At 39.2% G+C, this 22,666-nt stretch overlaps 1 protein-coding gene across 6 annotated transcripts in view; it reads right to left on the bottom strand.

The window, feature by feature from the left end:
• Positions 1-22,666, bottom strand: part of LOC105035311 (ribonuclease J) — a 114,360-nt gene that overhangs the window by 57,789 nt on the left and 33,905 nt on the right. For 5 of the 6 annotated variants that reach the window (XM_073250514.1, XM_073250512.1, XM_073250511.1 and 2 more), the window contains 4 exons: positions 20,590-20,655; positions 20,394-20,486; positions 10,530-10,655; positions 10,257-10,370 (listed from right to left, as the gene is read on the bottom strand). In XM_073250514.1, the coding sequence (XP_073106615.1) occupies positions 10,257-10,370; positions 10,530-10,655; positions 20,394-20,486; positions 20,590-20,655 (399 nt within the window). The remainder of the gene's footprint in view (positions 1-10,256; positions 10,371-10,529; positions 10,656-20,393; positions 20,487-20,589; positions 20,656-22,666) is intronic. The other variant, XM_073250513.1, reaches the window with a different exon arrangement.

Raw genomic sequence — 22,666 nt, forward strand, 5'->3', positions numbered from 1 at the left:
GCAATCAGTCAAAAGAAAACTTATGAATTGGACCAATAAGTAATAATATGATGCAGTATAAACAGTACTGTCATTCACATCAGATGCCAAAGGAAATGCATAATAAAAAGAGGAGAAAAGGCCAATAAAACTCTGGGTGGTCCTCCTGGTGATGGACATGAAAATGATACAGTGCAGATGTGGGAGGAAAAAAGGGAGAATCAGAAAAGGATTCAAAAATATGATAAATAAGATGTTTTAATACTCCTGATATCTTTAAAAGTATTAATCAACAATGGGAAAGATGGCACAGTAATTCTTGAAAGAATAGTGCCCTCCAAGCTAATCGCATAGGTAATGCGAAGGAACTTTTCTGTATTTTCTTCCTACTCATTTGCATAACATTAGTTATTTTATTCATGAGGTATTGTGTTTTATCATTTGCTGCATCATATTTTTATGATTATGATAAACCCCATAGATTAGGATAATGATTTTAGAGCCATGATGAGATCATGCCAGTGAGACCTAAAATCTTGATAGCCCCAATCTAAAATGTTCCCAGCCATTGGATCGAGTCGAGGATCGATGATACCGATAAGTCTAGTACATCCTATATATGCTTGATGGAGAGAATGGTTGATCTCACAATCACTTGTGTAGTGATACTAAGACAAAGATGTAGGTGCTCATTAGAGAATGAGTTCACTAAACTGATCCGCAGGAAGAAATCTGATGGAGCCTTACAGCATGTCAACAGATAGTTCTCCAATGAGAGTGGTGCATGTGATCCTTTGACCTGAGATCATCATGGTACCTTATATACATGGATCTTTACTTTGATTTATTCCCTAGCATACCATTTTGAGATGTGTATGGAATATTCTGGATATGTTGAAGTATGCATGGAGGTTGTGAGTGGTCAATAAGAAATCGATCACTCCTTGTAAGAGGAGAGAACATCCTATGTGATCTCATCGGATGATGACTCTAAGAGTCTCTGACCAACGCAGGGATGAACAGTAGGAATGGTTTCTACTGGTTCATCAATCGAGTCATCATCATCAGATCGAGATACATATGGATAGGTATTTGAGCTTGACATGTTTTCATGCCCATAGCCTGTCTGGGATGTTGTATGATCGAAGAATTGAATTGCACAGTAACTCGTCACGGAAGGATAATTTTGGTATTTTTACCAAATTTCAAATCTTTCGGATAATCATAACATGTTGCTAGATATCAATCTTGACTTGCTAACTCATCAGAATTAAAAAAATTTAATTCGAGAATTAATTAGGAAGAGTTCTAGTTGATTGGGACTCTTAAGCTAATCTATTCTAATCGGATTAGGATTACGTCGAGAGTCTGGATCCACTGCTGACTAGATTTGAAATCCAATGGATCACGCATAATAGGGATTTGATCTTCGTCCAATCTATTTGGATTTATTGTAAATCCAATGGGGTAATTAAATTGCTAGCACATGAATTAGCCCAAGTTCCCAATTGGATTCAGTGCAAAGGTGTTTGTGCTAATCCTGATCTTGTTGCCTTGACCTAATGTGATTGGATTTGAACCTATAATTAAATAGGTGACTTATCTGACTTTTGTGGAAGAGTTCCATATGAAATCAACCTCCATGCCAAAACCACATGCCAAATAACGGCACGCCCATTTATTTTGTGCGTTTAAGAGAAGTCCTTCTGGTTTACTCTTAAATTCCTTTCCATATTCCACTCGTTCCTTTGGTTTTTGCGCCATGAGATAGACCCTTGGGATGTATGGACGTGGAGAGGAGTCCTTTAAGAAGGAACTTGAACGCCAAAAATAAATGGATGCCCCCTTTTGTGCGTTGAAACATTGGAAGACTTTTTATTGTCTTGGACTCTTGATTTCTCGCCCATTCCATTATCCCACGTGCCATAAGATGGCATCTTAATTTTTCTATGCAGAGGAAGAGTCCTTCTGCTTATTAAACACCTCTTATTCCATGCCTTAATCCTTTGGTTTTCATGCTGAAAATTAATTTTCACCATGTAAAAATTTTGTAGCGCCCTTCATACCTTATATAAGGGGCGCCCCATAAGGGATAAGATATCAATCCAGAGGGCTTTAGGCGTGGGATATTGTGAGGAAAAGATAGCAAAAATCTGGAAAGAAAAAAGACAAGGGAAAGAAAAATGGAAAGGAAAGGAAGAAAAAATGAAAAGCATGTGATGCTTGTCCTAAAATCAGATTGTTCGAGTGTTGAACATCCAATCTGATTTTTGTTTGGTGAGATCTTGTGAGGAAAGATTCTTATAGTGGTCCTAATGAAGGTCTCGAAGACATACAAGCGGTGGTGAAACCCGTTCTTACGAAGAACGATCGACAGCGAACTTGCGAAAAAGGCTGCAGCACTATGACAAATTGGGAAGGACCCTGATTAGTCCCATCTGGACCACCGTTGGAAGGCTTCTACTTTGGAGTCTTATGGAGATCCCATGATTACCAGATCATTGTCTTCATATTGGTATATGGCTTCTTATCTCTTCTTGTTATGCATGCTTAGGTTATTTGATTGCAATCATCAAGATATTCCTAGGACTTTTGTATTCCGGTAGTCTAGTTTAATTGTTAAACTTGTTTTCAATACTAGAATACATATAAAAATTTTTGAAATTTACATTCCGCTGTGTCATCGGAACCCAACAGTAGTATCAGAGCCACCCTTGATTGATTCAATCAAATATCATGTTATTATTGTGATATGGATTAGATCCAATTCAAAATATGTCAAAATTAGATTTTTTTTATTGATGTTTAGTTGATGTTCTTGATGAATTTTTGTTAATGACAAAATATTATCAATCCATGATCAAACTTTGGATATGAAATTTCATGGACTTTAGATTTGTGTGACAAGTTAGATCCCTTGATCTAATTTTCGATAGAACTGTAAATCCAGTGCATGTGATGCGCGAAATCTTGGAATGATACATTGGATGTACATTGCCAAGACTTAGGATTTTTGCATATGATGTATTCACCTAAGATCCAAGGGCCGACCACCAGGTTATTGGGCACTCACCATTGTAGGTCTTCCATCTTGGTTGTTGTCCAAAGTATATGTGGAGCCGAAAAATTTTGATCATGGAAAGGATACCTCGAACATGGATTAGGATTTTTGCCGATGGATTTATTTAACTATAATTCATTGGTCTAATGTGATTAGAATTTATAATTATAGATTAAATCAAATTCATAGTTCCAATTTGATTAGAAGTTATGTTTATTTTAGGTTGATCGAATTGTCATTTACCTAATTTGATGAGGATTTGAGTCGTGGTTGATCGAGTCTATGCTAACCAAATTGATTTAGGTTAACTTAAGAATTGGTCAACCCAACTCAAATAGGATGACAAATGATTGACTTAAAATTATAAATTGGGTCAAGTATTGAATCCAAATCAAAAACCCTAGATGGACCTTATGCCTGAATATTTAAGCATCTCCATTGATATGTTTATGAATGATATCACAATTAAGATAACATGAGTAGTTAATTTTCCTGTTTTATAATTGTTATAAAATGCATGTTGAGGGGTTATAGACTATGGTACATCCATGTGATGGATGTATGCATGAATGCTTCCTTGTTAGCTGATTATATAAATGCATCTGCAAGAGTTGCAATAGGAGCTGGGTGCCCCTGATGCATTGTATTATCAGCTATATCTTTCTTTTGTATGTTCCCAACTGTTGATTGGGACTTTTACATATTGATGTAAAATTATAGAAAAAAATTATTTAAAAATAGATAAAAATTATTTCTTTCTATTTTCAGATAAAGATCGAACATTCATAGTAGTCTTCATGAAGATGAAGACTGGACTATCAGACATTTGTAGAGCAAAGTCGCATTAAGATTGACCATGAGATAGTTCAATCTATAATGTACCTAGGGTTAAACCCATAAACCATCCTGTGGCTTGGATAATTTTTCAAATATCCATAACCATTAGTTTTTCTTTATATACTCTTACTTGCTGATAGTTAGAATTAAATTTAAAATTGTATATGATGCATTTTTTACATATATTTTGGATGTACATGAGATCTAAGTCCCTCGTTTAAATTATATTAATTCATAATAACGAAGTGTTAAGAACACTATCCATGCATTCCTTCATGCTAAGCTAGTATTATGTCAAGAATCATAGTAGGCTTGTTGTGCTATCCACAAGACTTGCTCTGGAGACTGATTTGATACTATCTTGGTGTATAATGAAGCTAATGGTATTTAGCTTGTACTAAATCAATAGGTATGTCAAAAACTATAGTGAGTTTGTTGTGCTATCCACAAGGTTTGCTATAGAGATTGATATGATATTGACTAAATGATGCTTATGGCTATTTTGATAGTACTGCCTTGTTGTACTATCCACAAAGGTAGTATCATTCAGATATGACCATATAGGATTGAAATGTACGATTTAACTAAAATACTATAATTTGTTGTGCTATCCACAAGGCTATAAGTATTTTAGAGGCAAAAGTTATGTTGAGAGTTATATGAGATGCAATTGGTAAAGAGTTACCTACCCTTGAACTCATAGGAGCTTGTTGTGCTATCCATAAGGCTTTTTATGAGAAATTGGGATCTCAACCCTACTAGGGAACTAAATGATATATTTCTTCATTTTCATACTTGAAGACTATGAAATTCGTTAAAATAATGGAAAACACATTTAAATAAAAATCTTATCTAAATTGTATATGTCATCATGAGTAGTCCTTTTATGTTCTTATATATTCATCTGCATCTTCACTATCATTGCTTGGGATGTTTTTAAATTGACCGAACTTCATGGAATGATTGAGGAACCTGAGAATAGTTCTCACATAGGAGATAGTCTCCTATTCTCCTGATTCCGATTTGTTCGGATATGATACTATAAAGAAGAAAAAACCTCGTATATAATATGGTAAGATGACAGTATGACTATCAAATATATCCTAATTAACTTAATCATGCGATTCAGTCTTTATCATGGATAGTGAGTTAATCCAAGATTTGATCCTACTAACTCTTCTAGATTCCTTCTTTAATATCTCCTAGAAGAAGAAAGGTGAAGATGTCTTCATGATGGGTGTCTATTATCATTACAGTAATGATGAGCATTAGAGATAAATTGCAAGAGTTGTCTTGCAAATGTGAAGCAGTAGCAAGATACAAAAGTTGCATCCGCTAATGGTTTGTATATGATACAAACTAATTTTATCATTGAGTGCTTCAGCTTTAGAATTATGGGTATGAGATACCTCATATAGATTCCACTTATGCAAAACGTTGCTGGATCTATAAAGCTGAAGAGAAATGACTACATGCTTTAGGCACTGATAGATAGTCCATTCATGCTAAGGCTGTAGGAACCTATATAACCTTCTAGCAAGGTTTAAAAACTTATAGACCGTTGTTATATACCTAAATTTATCAGAAATATTATTTCAATTTCTTTGTTATTGTAACATGATTTTGAAATTAATGTAAATCTCCTTCTGATAAATTTTATGGCTATGAATTTATAATAATGGTCTCATATTTTTGTCACTTAATGATATTGTTCTTCATGTCGATGAGAACAAGAAATGAATATGTGATGGTCACATAACTCTAACATTGCCAACTTGGTCATTTTTGTGAGTCAAAGATTAACAAATAATACAAAGAAAAGTTCTTTATCTGTATGATTTTGAATTATATAGAACTTGTAAATATTGTCTCATAGATAAAATGATCAAAATCCTATTTACTGGATATGAAAAAAGCAAACAAGGTATTAGGACTTGAACATATGGATGTTCAAAAGCTAATAATATCTCAACCCAGAGATGAACACTTCATATGAGATATGGTGTGTTCTCTAATTCACTTCACAAATCTTATTCTTGAGATATGCCCTAGAAATTGCTATATGTGTTTTGAATTAGATACCATCAAAATCTATTACTGACACTCCATATGAGATATGAAAAATGAAAAGAGACAGATTGTCCACCTTATGTGAAAAGTATTGATGTACATAAGTTTTGTGCTAGATCAGATTAGTATAAGTTTATAAGTCATCCTAAAGAGCAGTATATGATACTACTTCTACCATTCTACTGAACAAAAGATGTTTTGTCAGTAGATATGCCACCTTTTTGAAAAAAAATTCATAGAAGAGGTCAGTAGGAGGATAATTGAACTTGAGAAGTTCAAGACCTATGAACTATCCCATCATAATCTGTGGAGTGTCCACAAGTTGATCCTCAATCAGATGTGCCCATTGATGAGGTACAACCATGACACACCTCACCGAAGGTCAATCTGAGTGTGTAATATACCACTCAAAATATAGATTTGTCATTGTGAATGACTGTACACCATACATCATTGTGAATGATATTTTTCTTGACCTATTCGGAGATTGTCATGAATAGAGACTGACAATTGGCTTGAAACCATGAAATTCGAAATGAATTCCCTGTGCAATAACCAAGTATGGACTATGGTTGAATCACCTATGGGTGTAACCCAACAGATTGCTAACAGGAATGTCAATCTGGATTTGTGCTGGCTATTGCCACATACTATCTAGAGAGTGTCTCTAGTGGGAGGGCAAATGCATTTATGGATTAAAGCAGTATTGAGGAGTTAGTATTTCTATTTTTGATGAGATAGTCAAAATATTTGATTTTATCAAAATATGGATAAACTATGTACGCAAGAAGATAAGTGGGAATCCCACTAACTTTTTGGTAAATGTATGTGAAAGACATACAGCATATTGAAAAACTAGTCCCGATATTGCACTCGATCAATGACATGCTTATCACAAAAGTTTTCATGAAAAAGATTTGGGTGTAGCATCCAATATACTTAGCATCTATATGGATAGATGTAAGTGGATGTTAGGCTTGTCCTAGTCTAGATACATGAATTTTATGTTGAAGGGGTTCAACATGAATGGGTGTAAAAGAGTTTACTTACCCATATATTCAATGTACCAAACCTGATGTGATTTATCCCTTGTACATGATCATTAATTTCAAACAGATCCATGATAGGATCTTCTGAAAACTATGAAAAGTATCTCAAAATACTTGAAAAGTACTAGAGGAGCAATGAATTGGAAAAGGTCCAAACAGTAAACTATTTTTGACTCAGTTAATTGCTGAGTAAAGATTGCCAAGAAAAGTTGCCTGATGAAGGGTTCATCACTGAGTTGGGTGTGGTCTCACCAGGTACCCACACACATCCTAGGCACTTTCACCTCATTCATGATTTGATCATAAAATAAGTTCATATAAAGAACAGTATAATGGACCAATTCACCAAGCCTTAACACAGCAGCAATGTGTTCACCACTTTGATTGCATGAGCATCAGGTACGGGGCAATTTGACTTTAGTGCAAGTGAGAGATTGAAAGAATGATGCCCTATAAGTCAATCGCAAAGGTAATGCGAAGGGACTTTTGTATTTTCTTCCTACCGATTTGCATGACATTAGTTATTTTATTCATGAGGTATTGTGTTTTATCATTTGCTGCATCATATTTTTATGATTACGATAAACCCCATAGATTAGAGCAATGATTTTAGGACCATGATAAGATCATGCCAGTAAGACCTAAAATCTTTAGTCCCAATCTAAAATGTTCTCAATCATTGGATCATCGAATCAGAGATCGATGATACCGATAAGACTGGTACATTCTATATATGCTTGATGGAGAGGATGGTTGATCTCACAATCACTTGTGTGGTGATACTAATATAAGGATGTAAGTGCTCATTAGAGAATGAGTTCACTGAACTGATCCGCAGGAAGAACATCTGATGGAGCCTTATAGCATGTCAACAAATGGTTCTCCAGTGGAAGTGCATGTGATCCTTTGACCTGAGATCACCATGGTACCTTGTGTACATGGATCCTTTGATTTATTCCCTAGCATGCCACTTTGAGATATGTGTGGGATATTCTGGATATGGTGAAGTGTGTATGGAGATTGTGAGTGATCAATAAGAAATCGATCACTTTTTGTAGGAGAGAACATCCTATATGATCTCATAGGATGATGACTTTGAGAATCTCTGACCAGAGCAGGGATGAACAGTAGAAATAGTTTCTACTGATTCATCAACCGAATCATCATCATCAGATCGAAATACATATGGATAGATATTTAGGCTCGATATGTTTTCATGCCCATGACCTGTCTGGAATGTGTGATCGAAGGATTGAATTGCACGGTAACTCGTTATGAAAAGATAATTTTGGTATTTTCACCAAATTCTAAATCTTTCGGATAGTCATGACACGTTGCTAGACGTCAATCTTGACTTGTGGGCTCATCAGAACTAAAAGAGTTTAATTCAAAAAATAATTAGGAAGAGTCTTAGTTGATTGGAACTCTTGAGCTGACCTAATCTAATCGGATTAGAGTTACGTCGAGAGTCTGGATCTACTGCTGATTAGGTTTGAAACTCAATGGATCACACACAATAGGGATTTGATCTTGTCCAACCTATTTGGATTTATTGTAAATCCAATGGATTAATTAAATTGCTAGCACATGAATTAGCCCAAGTTTCCAATTGAATTCGGTGTAAAGGTGCTTGTGCTAACCCTTGTCTTGTTGCCTTGACCTAATATGATTTGGTTTGAATCTATAATTAAATAGGTAGCTAATCTAATTTTTATGGAAGAGTTTCATATGAAATCAACCTCCTCCATGCCAAAACCACACGCCAAATAATGGCATGTCCATTTATTTTGTGCATTTAACTGGAGAAGTCCTTTTGATTTACTCTTAAATTCCTTTCCATATTCCACTCGTTCCTTTGGTTTTTGCACCATGAGATGAACCCTTGGGATGTATGGACGTGAAAGAGGAGTCCTCTGAGAAAAAATTTGAACGCCAAAAATAAATGGACGCCCCCTTTTGTGCGTTGAAACATTGGAAGAGTTTTTATTGTCTTGGACTCTTGATTTCTCACCCATTCCATTATCCCACGCGCCGTAAGATAGCGTCTTAATTTTTCTACGCAGAGGAAGAGTCCTTCTGCTCATTAAACACCTCTTATTCCACGCCTTAATCCTTTGGTTTTCATGCTGAAAATTAATTTTCACCATGTAAGAATTAAGGGACGCCAAAAGTTGGCGCCCCTTAGGAAATTTTGTGGCGCCCCTTCATACCTTATATAAGGGGCGCCCCATAAGGGATAAGATATTAATCCAGAGGGTTTTAGGCATGGGATATTGTGAGGAAAAGATAGCAAAAATCTGAAAAGAAAAAAGACAAAAAAAGGGAAAGAAAAATGGAAAGGAAAGAAAGAGAAAATGATAAGCATGTGATGCTTGTCCTAAAATCAGATTGTTCGAGTGTTGAACATCCAATCTGATTTTTGTGTGGTGAGATCTTGTGAGGAAAGATTCCTATAGTGGTCCTAATGAAGGTCTCGAAGGCATACAAGCGGTGGTGTAACCCGTTCTTACGAAGAACGATTGACAGCGAACTTGCGAAAAAGACTGCAGCACTATGACAAATTGGGAAGGGCCCTGATTAGTCTCATCTGGACCACCGTTGGAGGGCTTCTACTTTGGAGTCTTATGAAGATCTCATGATTATCAGATCATTGTCTTCATGTTGGTATATGGCTTCTGATCTCTTCTTCTTATGCATGCTTAGATTATTTGATTGCAATCATCAAGATTTCCTAGGACTTTTGTATTTCGGTAGTCTAGTTTAATTGTTAAACTTGTTTTCAATACTTGAATACATATAAAAATTTTTGAAATTTACATTCCGGTGTCCGCTGCGTCACCGGAACCCAACAATTCTTTCAGCTCCTCTAATCAATTAGGTCATAAAGATTAAAGTCCAACCTATTCCGCTTCCAGTTAAGAACTTATCAAGACTCCAATTTCATGATGAGAAAGTTCTTTCTTAAAAAATAACTTAAAACTAAAAGCAAGACACTAAAATTTATTTCTTTCAGGATTTCATATCTTAGGACATTATTTTCCGGTGATTCACAGGACTGTAGACTTTGTTGAACCATAAATAAAATGCATATTCATTTCATTTGAAGCTTCTTCCTATCATCATTTCTTCACAGAAGTTATTAGAACATTCATAAAGTATTGCATTAACAAAGAGCAGTACAATAAGTTTGGCACAGATTGATTGTTTGCATCAATATATCTAATGTGCAGAAATTGAAGCATATCCAAGTATTAACTTACAGCGGTGTGCCGTATGCCAGTTGATCTTCCAAGTAATTCATGCTCCTTGAGGAAAAAAAGCTCTCCATGAATGGGAAGGAAATGCTGAGGTTTCACAATCCTAAGAACTTCCTCCTAGAAGATACAAAGTTGATATATACAAAGATGTTAATCAGTTGATATGTAACTTGCTTACTTGTTTTTCAAACATAAGTTATATGACATAAACAATCACTACTAGCAAAAAACAAAAAATTAAATATATGTCAAGAACAAGACTAGGAGCAATCTCACCAATTCTCCACGATAGCCATGGCCAGATGTATGCAGGCCTGAATTTTTGCCCATCACAATTGTGGGGCCACGATCTGATATGCGGTTTAGCATCTTCATTACCCGAGTCTCATTTCCAGGAATCACCTAGACATAGAATTCAAATATGACAACAATTAAAATAATCATGTCACTGGCTTTATGCCACATCAAAATATGCATCACCAATAGATTCTATAGATTAAAAAATTTGGAAGAAGGAAAACTATTATATGGTAACTGGAGTGCTAACATGAAACAGGAAAAAGTGACCAAATGCAAAATACAATATTTTCCATTGGTTTGTAGCATAAAGAAATAGATTCACCAATTATCATTATTTAAACACTAAATAATTCTTTTTTTCCTAATTATAATCCACATTCTGCCAATATTACCAACTCTTTAGTTACAAAACTTAAAGACCTCACCAAACAACAAGCCAGGTCACAAAATTCCCAAAATTTGAAGTTGTTTGCAAAGACTTATTCCAAACATTTGTTCAGAAACTAAAAGAACTCACCAAAATACAAACCAAGTCACAAGATTTCCAAAATTTGGTTGTTTGCAAAGGGTTATTCCAAACATTTTTTCAGACAAATTGAAAAAGTATAACACACAGGCTACAAAGAGGTAATGAAAAATTATGGATATCTCAAGTATTGGAACACAGCAACTGAATGATATTAAAATTTGCCTTCATCATGAAACACTTCTAGTTTCACTTAACACATATGTTTTGCACATTTTGAATGATATGTCTGTTTTTCAATTTGATTCTTCTCGTTATGCTTCACACCTCATTGTTGAGTGTAATTCCCTAAATCAATGCATGCCAGTCTTCCCTCTTTTTTGAGATTATTTGCAACTGCAGTGAAATATTAGCAGATGCTTCCTTGCAAGGTTCACCATCTTGATGCCAGGTCCTGTACTGGTGTCAACTTATTAATACACCGGTACAGGGCCAATTCAGTGTACCGAGTGTTGGTATACCCTCTATACCGTGTACCATACCAAATTGGCTATGCTGTGTACTGCCCAATTCGGTACAAATATGGCAAACTTTGCTCCCTTGTGTTGTGAACTCTAACAACCCATAGCAGGTTTCTTTAGTCCTTACCTGACATTTGACCTTTAATTGTTAAAATGTTATAATTCCTGATGCAGATCTTACAGTCCAGATCAAAATGGCCCTCAACAATCTGGATCCCATCCTGGGATCAGGACCAATGAAAGATCACAACATTTAGATCCACATAATGCATTACATTACTTTGGATCATAGATCAACCTTGATTGTGCTAATTACATACTAAATCATGGGTAGGTCCCATTTACATAATTCATGTGACTGTGTGGATTTTAAATTATTATCACCAGTAAGTTTTGAGAAGTAGAATTAGCAAGTCTGTTATTGGAATTCATGAGTTTAAAAAAAAAGTTGCAAATATTTGTCTTCTCACATACATGAGTTTAAAAAAAAAAAAAGTTACAATTTTATAGGGGTGTGGAAACATCCACTAATCTCTATTGGGATTCCAAAGGTCTGTAGAAGCCTATGCAAGGCACATGCCCATTATAACATGCCCCTTCACCGGAATAAGTCACATACATAAGACATGCACAACATTACCATGAATGACACTTTGGCATGCATTCCAACCAAAACAAGATTATATATATTGGTTTCAACTTAGCCCAAGACATAATCCAAAACCAAATTTCTGAACCAATATTAAAAATCTTGGTAGCAAGATCCATATTCATTGGGTTCCAAACCAATATGCTATCAGCAAGGTTTTAAATCCCGTGGGATGGAGATGTCTTGGTATCTCCATGGAAAGGGACGTCCCACTACCCCATCCCGGCAGCTGTTTCGATCATGCATCCTGATAGACATCCTCTTTTTCTCTCCCCTTCTTTCATTTCTTTCCTTTTTTTCTTCCTTTTCTTTCTTTTTCTTCTATCTTCCTTTTTTTCTTTTCTTTTCGCTTCATTTTCTTATCCCATAGTTTCTTTTTTTTTCTTTTTTTTATTCTTTCTCTTTCCTTTCTTTTTCTTCTCCATTTTTCTTCTTCTTCTTCTTTTCTTTTACTTTTTCCCTTTATTAATCTTCCTTTCTCTCTTCTCTCTTTCTTCTTCTCTCCCAATATAGATGAATTTCGGAATTCCGACCCCGTCCCGATCCCATTTTCTCACAAGAATGGGATGGGATGGCCCCCGTCCCATCGGGACATAAAACCTTGGCTATCAGTACAGGCCAGCATGCACCAGTCCCGAAAGAAAACAAAGTAGGGGACTTCACCCTTTCTGACTTGGTACTTTACCAAAATGTTATTGGAAGGTACTGCTTGGTACAGGTTGGTAATGAGCACCTTGATTCTGTGCTGTTCAGCCTAAGTTGGGTACCACGATGCCTTCTCAGTGCCAGTACTACCTGGTTGGGTCCGATACCAACCAGTACATGAATCCGTGTTTTAAACACTGATGACTAATGATGTCCAAAACTAGCAGACTGTTCATGCATAAAAGAACAATTCTAAATTAATATTACAAGAACCTTAGATCCAAATATGTGCCCCAAATCTGGTCTCGCAGCAAAGGTAGAAAATTGAATTCAGCACAGATTCTGGGATGGTGTTTATAAAGAGCTTGAGCATAGAAAAACACAGATTCTAGGATGGTGTTGGTAAAAGCATGAACATAGAAATTACCTGATAAATCAACTAAGATATTGTTACTGCTTATTTCGGCTAGGTCGGAAGGCGAACGCCTGATCCTTGCGCAGGGAGTGCTGGAATGTTTTGCAAAAAAGTCTGAGCAGGAGGTCTTCGCTCTTGTGAAGATCCTTCGATGCTCGTCAAATTCAGAGAACAAAAAGAGCAGCAACGAATTCTCTGAGAGGGATTGCTTATCTGGATCCTCAAGGCTTTTGTTATTTGAAGAAGAGGGCTGAAAAAATGGGCAACTCCGAAAATCTCAGGCTATTAATCACGCCATTGCAGTATTATAGCACTTATTCGCTCCTATAGAGTGAGGAGGCCGTTACTGGCAATATATTGAGTGGGGGATTTGAATACCTCGAAGATCGTGCTTGACATGTTGGCCTTCTTAAATTGGATGAATGGTGTCACCTCATGGTACACGAGGGTCCCATCTATTAATTGCATGGGATGTCAATCAGGAGCTAAGAGTACGAGGGATTTTAGCTTTCATATGCTCCCCACGTGGGGGTATTTATTGTTTTTGGCCTTTTCTGCATGGTGTCACTCAAGTAGAGTCTCAGCTCAGCATGAAGATGGCTAAGTATAGAAAAAACTCAGCTTGGATATAGCTCATCTCAGCCTCATATAGCTCAGCTCAGCATAAATATAGCTCATCTCAGCATATGCTGTGGATGCCTCTTCACAGCATACATATGGCTCAGCCACTCTGGAATCTATGTCCCGAATATAATCCGAGGTATCAAAATACCCCCGTAACACTATCCCCTGCTCCTGAGTCTGAGAATCAGACGAAAAAAGTACTACTGATATGATACCTCGGACCTAGGGATATCCATCCATACATCCCATTAAGGCATTTTTGCTCTACTCTTCATACGAGCGGCATTTTGTTCTGCTCTTCATACGAGCAACATTTTTGCTCTGCTCGGCATTTTGCTCTGTTCTTCACTCGAGTGGCAAAAACGGCATTTTTGCTCTGTTCTTCACCCGAGCGGCATTTTTGCTCTACTCTTCACACGAGCAGTATTTTTGTTTTGCTCCCTGATGTGCGACGGCATTTTTGCTCTGCTCATCTGGTGAGCGGCATTTTTGCTCTGCTCCTTGACGTGCGAGTGGCATTTTTACTCTGCTCTTTGATGCGAGCGGCAGTTTTTGCTCTGCTTATCTTGTGAGCGACATTTTTGCTCTGCTTTTTGATGCGAGTGGCATTTTTGCTCTGCTCCTTGACGTGTGAGAGGCATTTCTGCCCTGCTCCTTGAAGTGCGAGCAACATGTCTGCTCTGCTCTTTGACGCAAGCGGCATTTTTGCTCTGCTTGCGGATGCTGAATATTAAAATTCCGTTGGCACCTGTCGCAGTTCCTAACAAAGTTACTTGCATCTTGCTGCATTGTGGGCCAATAGTAGCCCTGCCGAAGGATTTTATAAGACAGGGATCTACCCCTCCAAGTGGCTTCCATAAATTCCTTCGTGAACTTTCCGCAGCACGTAATCTGCCTTGGACGGGCGCAAGCACTTCAATAGAGGTAGGGAGAAAGACCGCCTATACAACTTGTCATCATACAAAACATAACGAGCAGCTTGCTTCCTTCTCTTCCAAACCTCCTCGTGGTCAGGTGGTAGCTCGTCCAACCTGAGATACTTGAGTAAAGGATCAATCCAACAGGATTCTTCATCAACTTGCTGGACGACAAGAGGCTCCTCGAGGCTCGAGGCTTTGGTACTTCGAAGTAGGTCCCTTTTTGCAAGTCAGTAGGTAACAAGGCCGCTAACTTCGATAGTGCATCTGCTCTAATGTTATCCGCCCTGAGGACCTGCTGAATGTCAAAACTCAAGAAGGTCAAGGTCAAGTCCTTTACCTTTTGAAGGTATTTCTTGATGCTCTCCTCTTGGGCCTCGTATTCGTCCTTGATTTGTCCAACCGCCAATGGAGAGTCACTGAAAACTTTCAAATGCTGGGCCCCCGCTTCTCTCACCACTTTGAGACCAGCAAGCAGAGCTTCGTATTTTGTCTCGTTGTTGGTGATCGAAAATTCGAAGCGCAAAGCGTATCCCGCCATGTCTCCTTCAGGACTAGTTAAGATGAGCCCAAACCCTGCTCCTATCGTATTTGACGAGCCGTCGACATGAAGTATCCATAGCTCTTTCGGGTCAGATCCTGTATCTGCCTCTTCAATTCTTAAGCTTTCTCCAGCTTTCAAGACTTCTACAGCTTCTGAGCTTTTTCCATCTGGAATGGTGCATTTAAGGATCAAGTCTGCCGACACCTGGACCTTGACGGAAGGCCTCAGACGGTACTGCACATCCAATTCAGCAAGTTCCAGAGTCCACCTTGCAATACATCCTGAGGTATCCAGACGATAGAGAACAGTCTTGATCAGCTGATCCGTAAGCAACACCATGGTAAGCCAGGAAATAAGGCCATAGCTTCCTCGCTGTGACGATCAATGCAAAAATCAGTTTCTCAAGCTTAGAGTATCTGATTTTCGCATCATGGACTTTGCAAGTATAGTATATAAGCTTCTGAACCCGTCCTTTTCGGACAAAGACTAAACTGATCGCTACCAAAGAAATGGCGATACATAATAGCAACTCCTCACCAAACTAGGCCTTCGAGAGCAATGGTAAAGAGCTGAGGTACTGTTTCAATTCCTTAAATACCTTCTGATATTCGACAGTCCACTGGAAGTTTTTTGACTGTCTGAGGATCTGAAAGAAAGAGAGGCACCTCTCGACCGATCTAAAGACAAAGTGGTTGCGCGAAGCGATCTTACCGATAAGATGCTGCACTTCTTCGATGGTTCTTGATGGCATCATCTCAAGGACTGCCTTGATCTTCTCAGGATTTGCTTCAATGCCTCTTCGTGAGATCATGAACCAAGAAATTTACCGACAGTAACTTCGAAGGCACACTGCACTGGATTCAACTTCATTCAAAATCGGCAGAGGATGTCAAAAATCTTTCGGAGGTCAGCAACATGATCTGGGGCAGTTCGGCTCTTAACAAGCATTTCATCTACCTATGCCTCCGTATTGCAGTCAAGTTGATCTTTAAAAATCTTAGCTAGCAACCGCTAATAGATAGCCCCTGCATTCTTTAAGTCAAAGAACATCACCTTATAACAGAAAAACCCACGGTCAGTGACAAAGGCTGTTTTCTTCTCATCTTCAGGTGCCATCCGAATCTGATTATAACCGACAAAGACATCCATTAAGCTGAAGAGCTCATGTCCAGAAGTAGCGCCCACCAACGGATCGATCCGAGATAGTGGGTAGCTGTCTTTAGGACAGACTTTGATCAGATCGATGAAGTCGATGCACATGCACCACTTTCCTTTTGCCTTCTTGACCAGCACAACATTTGCCAACCAGTCTGGATAAATGACCTCCTTGATGAAACTAGTCTCGAGCAGTTTGTCAGCTTCCTCGGCTATGGCCTTCTGACGCTCTGGAGCAAAACTTCACTTTTTCTGCTTTACCAGACAGCGGGTTGAATCTACCCTCAGGTGATGGGATATCACCGTTGGATCTATGCCAGACATGTCCGGAGCCGACCAGACAAAAAGATCCACATTCTCCTACAAAAGAGCAATTAGTCGACTCTTGGTTACCTCATCCAGGTGTGAGCCGATCTCCACCATCCAGTTGGGATCCTCTTTCCTTAGGGCAACATCCAGGTCTTCAGTTGGCTAGGCACGTTCCTCGACCAAATCATCTCGAGCATCCAACCCTATTGGAAGTTCGGGCCGGATCTCCGCTTAGGCTGACTGGCCTTCCACTCAAAGCTTGATAGCAAAGCATTGTCAAGCCATGGCTTGATTGCCTCAGATTGTCCCACTGTATCCTTGGTTGGAAACTTTACCATCAAGTGATAGCTCGATACAACGGCCTTTAAAGTCCATAAGCTCGGACGGCCAAGGATTGCGTTGTAGGCAAAAGAAAGTTTAACTACCAAGAAGTTAACTTGAATTGTTCTCTGCAGTAGAGTACCCACAGTAATAGGGAGCTTAATCATCCCCTCCAAAATCACTAAACTTTCGAAGAAACCTTGAATCGGGGTGTCGAATCTATTTAGCTGGTCTGATGTAAACCCCATTTGGGTGAAGACAAAATAATACAAAATATCAATCGAGCTTCCATTATCAACAAAAATACGATGTACATTAAAATCAGCAATATTTACTGTCACAACCACAGCATCATTGTGCGGGGCAAGTACACCTGCATCCTGCTCGATGAAAACAATGGCGTCTTCGTGCCTATCTTCGAGCCTTGGCCTTTTTGCCTCCGGAGTCTCCATCGATCCAAATGACTCCCAAGTTATCATATGGATTTCTCTCCGAATGGGTCAGTCTTCCACTGTCGCCTGTCCTCTGTTTCTTGCCTATCGTGCTGTATCGATACCGACTGTGGCTGAGGCAGAGGGAATGGAGGCAAAGGTGGCTGTTGAGCTCTCGAAGGTTGACGTTGAGGTGCTGCCCTCCGAACAAAGCGATTCCACCTCCCTTGCTTGACGAGCCTCTCAATCTCGTCTCGGAGCTGGATGCAATCTTCAGTATCGTAACCGCTCTCCCTTTGGTAGAAGCAATATTTATTTGGATCGCGACGGTGCTCTAGCTTCGTTCATATTTTCGGAGGCTCAGATAGCTCGGCTCATATGTCCATTAGTACCTCCCTCTTGAAAACATTCAAAGGTATGTAGTTAGTATAACGCCTAAGAGGTGAGGATTGTCAATCCCTTCTCTGAGGACTTCAAGATCGACAATTTCAGAAACCCCCATTCTTCCACCTCTTGAATGGGGATCGGAAGTGCTGGCGAGTTCTCCCTTCTCATCTCGGAGAACGCTCCTTATTCTACACTGCCGCCACGAAGCTGGCAGGTGTCTCCTCTGCAAAAGCGTCCTCCATGCGGACATACTTCTCTACATGGGCAAGCATGTCCGGAAAATTCTGAGGATAAGTCTCAGTCAATGACTTTTTCAAGTCATTCTTCAATAGGTCGTCCATCATCGCGGCCATCACGATCGACTGATCCAGATCACGGACTTTCAAGATCGTCGTGTTGAAATGGTTGACATAGGCACAGATCGACTCGCCCTCTTTCTGCTTGATGGTATGGAGATAGTCGGACCGCTTCTGCTGTCGCCAACTGCTGGCGAAGTGACCGATGAAGGACCGGCACAGCTCCTCAAAGAAGTAAATGGAAGCCGACTTCAAGCTTGAATACCATTGTCAAGCCGCCCTTTTGAGAGGAGGGAACGCTCGACAGAAGATGACATTAAATACTCCCTGAAGGAGCATTACCACCTTAAAGATCTCCAGATGATCGACGGGGTCGGTGGTCCTGTCGTAGACCTCGAGCTAGGGCAACTTGAAGTACCGAGGGGGTGACTCCTGTACTACCCTCGGAGTGAAGGGTGGCTCACTATTGAACCCCTCATAGGGCTGCACCGAGGAGTTATTGTTAAGAACATTCTCGATCTTCTTATCTATCCTCTCGTCGAGTGCCTAGAACCATCTTTCGATGGCAAGATTTCAAACGGTGTAGATCTCAGAATGCTAAGGAGAATGGCAACGAGAGGTTAAATCATGCCTTGATTGTAGACTAGGAGATCGCCTGACCGGCTATTGGGCCTTGGGACGGCTCTGATGAGTCTGCCTCCTCTCTGGGCTCTAAGGAGATGCATGCGGCTCTGGCTATGGTGGTGGCTGAGAAACCCAGTGCAAAGCTGGATTCGATGGGGGCACCACCGCAAGAGACGTCGATGGTGCCATCGAGAGAACCATTGCTTGCACCGCTGAGATTGGTATAGGGGCAGCCTGAGCAGGCTGCGGCGTAGTCTGAGGCACAAAAACAGTCTGAACCGCTTGAACAGCGATCGTCAAATTCTGAACCTGTTGAAAAAGTTGAGCTGATCCACTGTGACCAGCACTGGCTAGATTAGCGGAGGAGAGTCCATCGTCGATTACTATGCTTGACTATTGAGCTGGCTCTCTGTCCGATGAGAGGCGACGACATTGGAGAGTCAAGATGATACTCGTTTTGGTGGCATGATGAAGATTACGCCCTTCTTCTATCTGTTGCTGCTTATTTCGGCTAGATCGGAAGGCGGACGCCTGATCTTTGCGCAAGGAGTGCTGGAGTAACCTGCAAAAGAAGTCCGAACGAAAGGTTTTCGCTCCTACGAAGACCCTTCGATGCCCAACTTAGATTCAGAGAACAAAAAAAGCAGCAACGAGTTCTTTGAGGAGGATTGCTTACTTGAATCCCAGGGGCTTTGTTATTTGAAGAAGAGGGCTGAGAAAATGGGCAACTCTAAAAATTTCAAGCCATTAATCACACCGTTGCGGTATTATAGCCCTCATTCGCTCCCATAGAGTGAGGAGGCTGTTACTGGCAATATATTGAGTGGGGGATTTGAATATCCTTGAAGATCGTGCTTGACCTGTTGGCCTTCTTAAATTAGATGAATAGTGTCACCTCATGGTACATGAAAGTCCCACCTATTAATTGCATGGGTTGTCAATCAAGAGCTAAGAGTATGAGGGATTTTAGCCTTCATATGCTCCCCACATGGGGTATTTATTGTTTTTGGCCTTTTCTATATGGTGTCACTCAAGTGGAGTCTCAACTCAACATGAAAATGACTAAGTATAGAAACACCTCAGCTTGGATATAGCTCATCTCAGCCTCATATAGCTCATCTCAGCATGAATATGCTGTGGATGCCTCTTCACAGCATACCTATGGCTCAGCCACTCCGAAATCTACGTCCCGGATATAAATCCGAGGCATCAAAGTACCCCCATAATAGATATATTATCATATAGTATTGTAACTCAGTGCTATAGTATAAAAATGACCAATTGAGAAGATTATGATATGCGATGCTCAAATTGGTTAGAAAGAAAATCAGACCCACTCAATACAGCTGCTTGAGTGCTGTCAGTGTAGATAATTAATCTTCATAAATTTTAACAGTCAATGAAGAATTAGAAAGAGTTCAAGACATATTGATAATACACACTCGTTGGTATATACACAAAACCTTGTTTTCAGCAATAATCTGCTTTGCACGGATCTCCAAGTCTCAGATATTGGTTTTAGTATTTCGTATTTACCTTAGCCGAATATAAGATCACATCATCTTTGCCTAGTTTGAGAGAATGACTGCTTCCAAATGATGCAAGATTTAAAGCAGATCTCGGCTCCCCCTAACATGATAATGAACATGGTCATGCTACTACATCATATTGACAGAAACTGGCATACATGTTAAATAATCATCCCTGATGATAGACAGCAAAAAGTTCTTACTTGAGAGCCAGTCGTAACAATCAACAAATCTTTGGGGGCATAGCCATCAATATCCTCTACTTTAACCTACACAAAATTTGTCATAAGGCAAGCAACCAGTTATAGCATGTGGTATATAATATTAATTGAAGAGAGGACAGATGGAAGATAAGAAATAAAGCAAAACAAGGAATAAACATCTTGTCTCCAGACTTATGAATTTGTTATCTCTTTCAAGATTTGTGATAAGAAAGTTTAAATGCTAAGGAACAATCTTTGTTTTCTCTCACAGTATCTTGCTTTACTCTTATCAAAAGTACATTACCCCATTATGGTCCCAGCAATCCAGGGTCCTGGGAGGGGCAAGCTGCAAATAGTCCTAACATTTAGCAATTCTTTTTGCACAGAGTGGCTGCCCTAGGACTCAAGCCCAAGCCTCTACCATTGCGCCAAGCAATGACCCCTTGCCTTACTCTTACAGATAAAAGATAAAATGGAACAGACATGCAGCACGGTAAATAATTTAAATAAACTAGCATGAGAATAGAAACCCATGGTTATGAGCACACGCCGTTGGGCCCATGAATTTGCAAGAAAAAGCCAAACATATGTATGTAGGAACAAGAATACTTCATCAATCATAAGGGCATCTCTGGAAATACCCTCCCACTACTAGAATAGCCTCAGCAGGGTTATTAGTGCCCTAAAGATTGTATGATATGTGGATCTTTGGCTCTGCCAAGATGTTACAGAATCTACATGAATTCCTCCATAAAATTAAAGGTCATGATACCATTAGAGTAGAGCCTGTCAAATTTCTCTATTATGTTACAAATCAGCAAGGTCCAATAGTATTAGACATAAGTTGTGATCAATGTCCACAAAGGTTGGGATCAAGTTGTGAATCGTAGTTGTTGGGCTGGATCAAAGCATGGATCAGATTATAGATTGCAAATACTTTCTGACTTCTTCAAAAATTGTAAGTAAAAAAAATTAAAAAAAAAGTGAAAACAAGTCAAGTTTAAATTATATGGATGAAAAGTAAAAAGCCATACATATAAGAAGTCTTCTTCCCCATCATCACAAATGGTATATAGCATGTCAAATGGGACAACAGTCATGTCTAATTATCAATATATTTCCATGCAACCTATTGATTGAATTATCCTTTTAGGTAGAACATTCTTATGAAAAAATAGTTGGATTTTAGCAAATGGCTGTAAAAGTATGAGAATTCTGCTTCATAATATTGATTCCATGACCTGAACAAGAAATCTACAATAAAGCTGCTATGGAAGATCATATAGAACACATTTTAAAATCTGCCATGTTGGCAGATTTATGAGTCTTTAAAATAGCTCTAAAAATACGGTGGATAGGCTTTAACAAGAACATCATTAGAGCTTCCATGGGAGGCTCCACCATACTATTCCTCCCGACCTTTTTGAGACCCCACCCTTCCCTACTCTTCTCCCGGAACCTCTGGCCACTGTCAATTTCGATAAAGCCTCCATCTCCAACCATCTGGTTGACCGCCAACAATGATGCTAGCCCACCGCTTTGTCAAGACCACCACATTTCTTGTCTTCTCCTCTCAACGGCTCTACTCATCATCACCACCATCTGCTGCCATCTCTATGTAACTAGCCACCCATTGGCGTTGCCACCAACATCGCTACCTTGCGCAAGCCTGCCCTTGTTCAACCAAGACCCATCCTTTCCCTTCTTAATTCCTCTCAAGCCCTAGATTTCTCTTCCTACCATACCTTCACCACCTCCTGCCACCAAGTCGGCAACCATCTTCTCAAATATCCCTTTTGCATTGTGGACCTAAGAGGCAATGAGAACTTCAACACAATCTCCACCACTTGTAGCTAGGTCATTTGGTCCACCCATTCCCCTCCCCTCCCCCCCCCCCCCCCCCGGTCTATCACAGTTTTGATTACACAATGACAATCTAAGCAATCAGTTATATGTATATTTTAACTTTTTTTTTCTCTTAACTTTCAACTACTTATTAGCAAAAACATCCATAAAGCATAGTAGGCTATCAAAATAACATAATCTATACTTCAATGGTCGCATTAACTTTTAAAAG

This window comes from Elaeis guineensis, unplaced genomic scaffold (genome assembly GCF_000442705.2).
Source record: "Elaeis guineensis isolate ETL-2024a unplaced genomic scaffold, EG11 Super_Scaffold_1000061, whole genome shotgun sequence".
NCBI classification, from domain to species: domain Eukaryota; kingdom Viridiplantae; phylum Streptophyta; class Magnoliopsida; order Arecales; family Arecaceae; genus Elaeis; species Elaeis guineensis.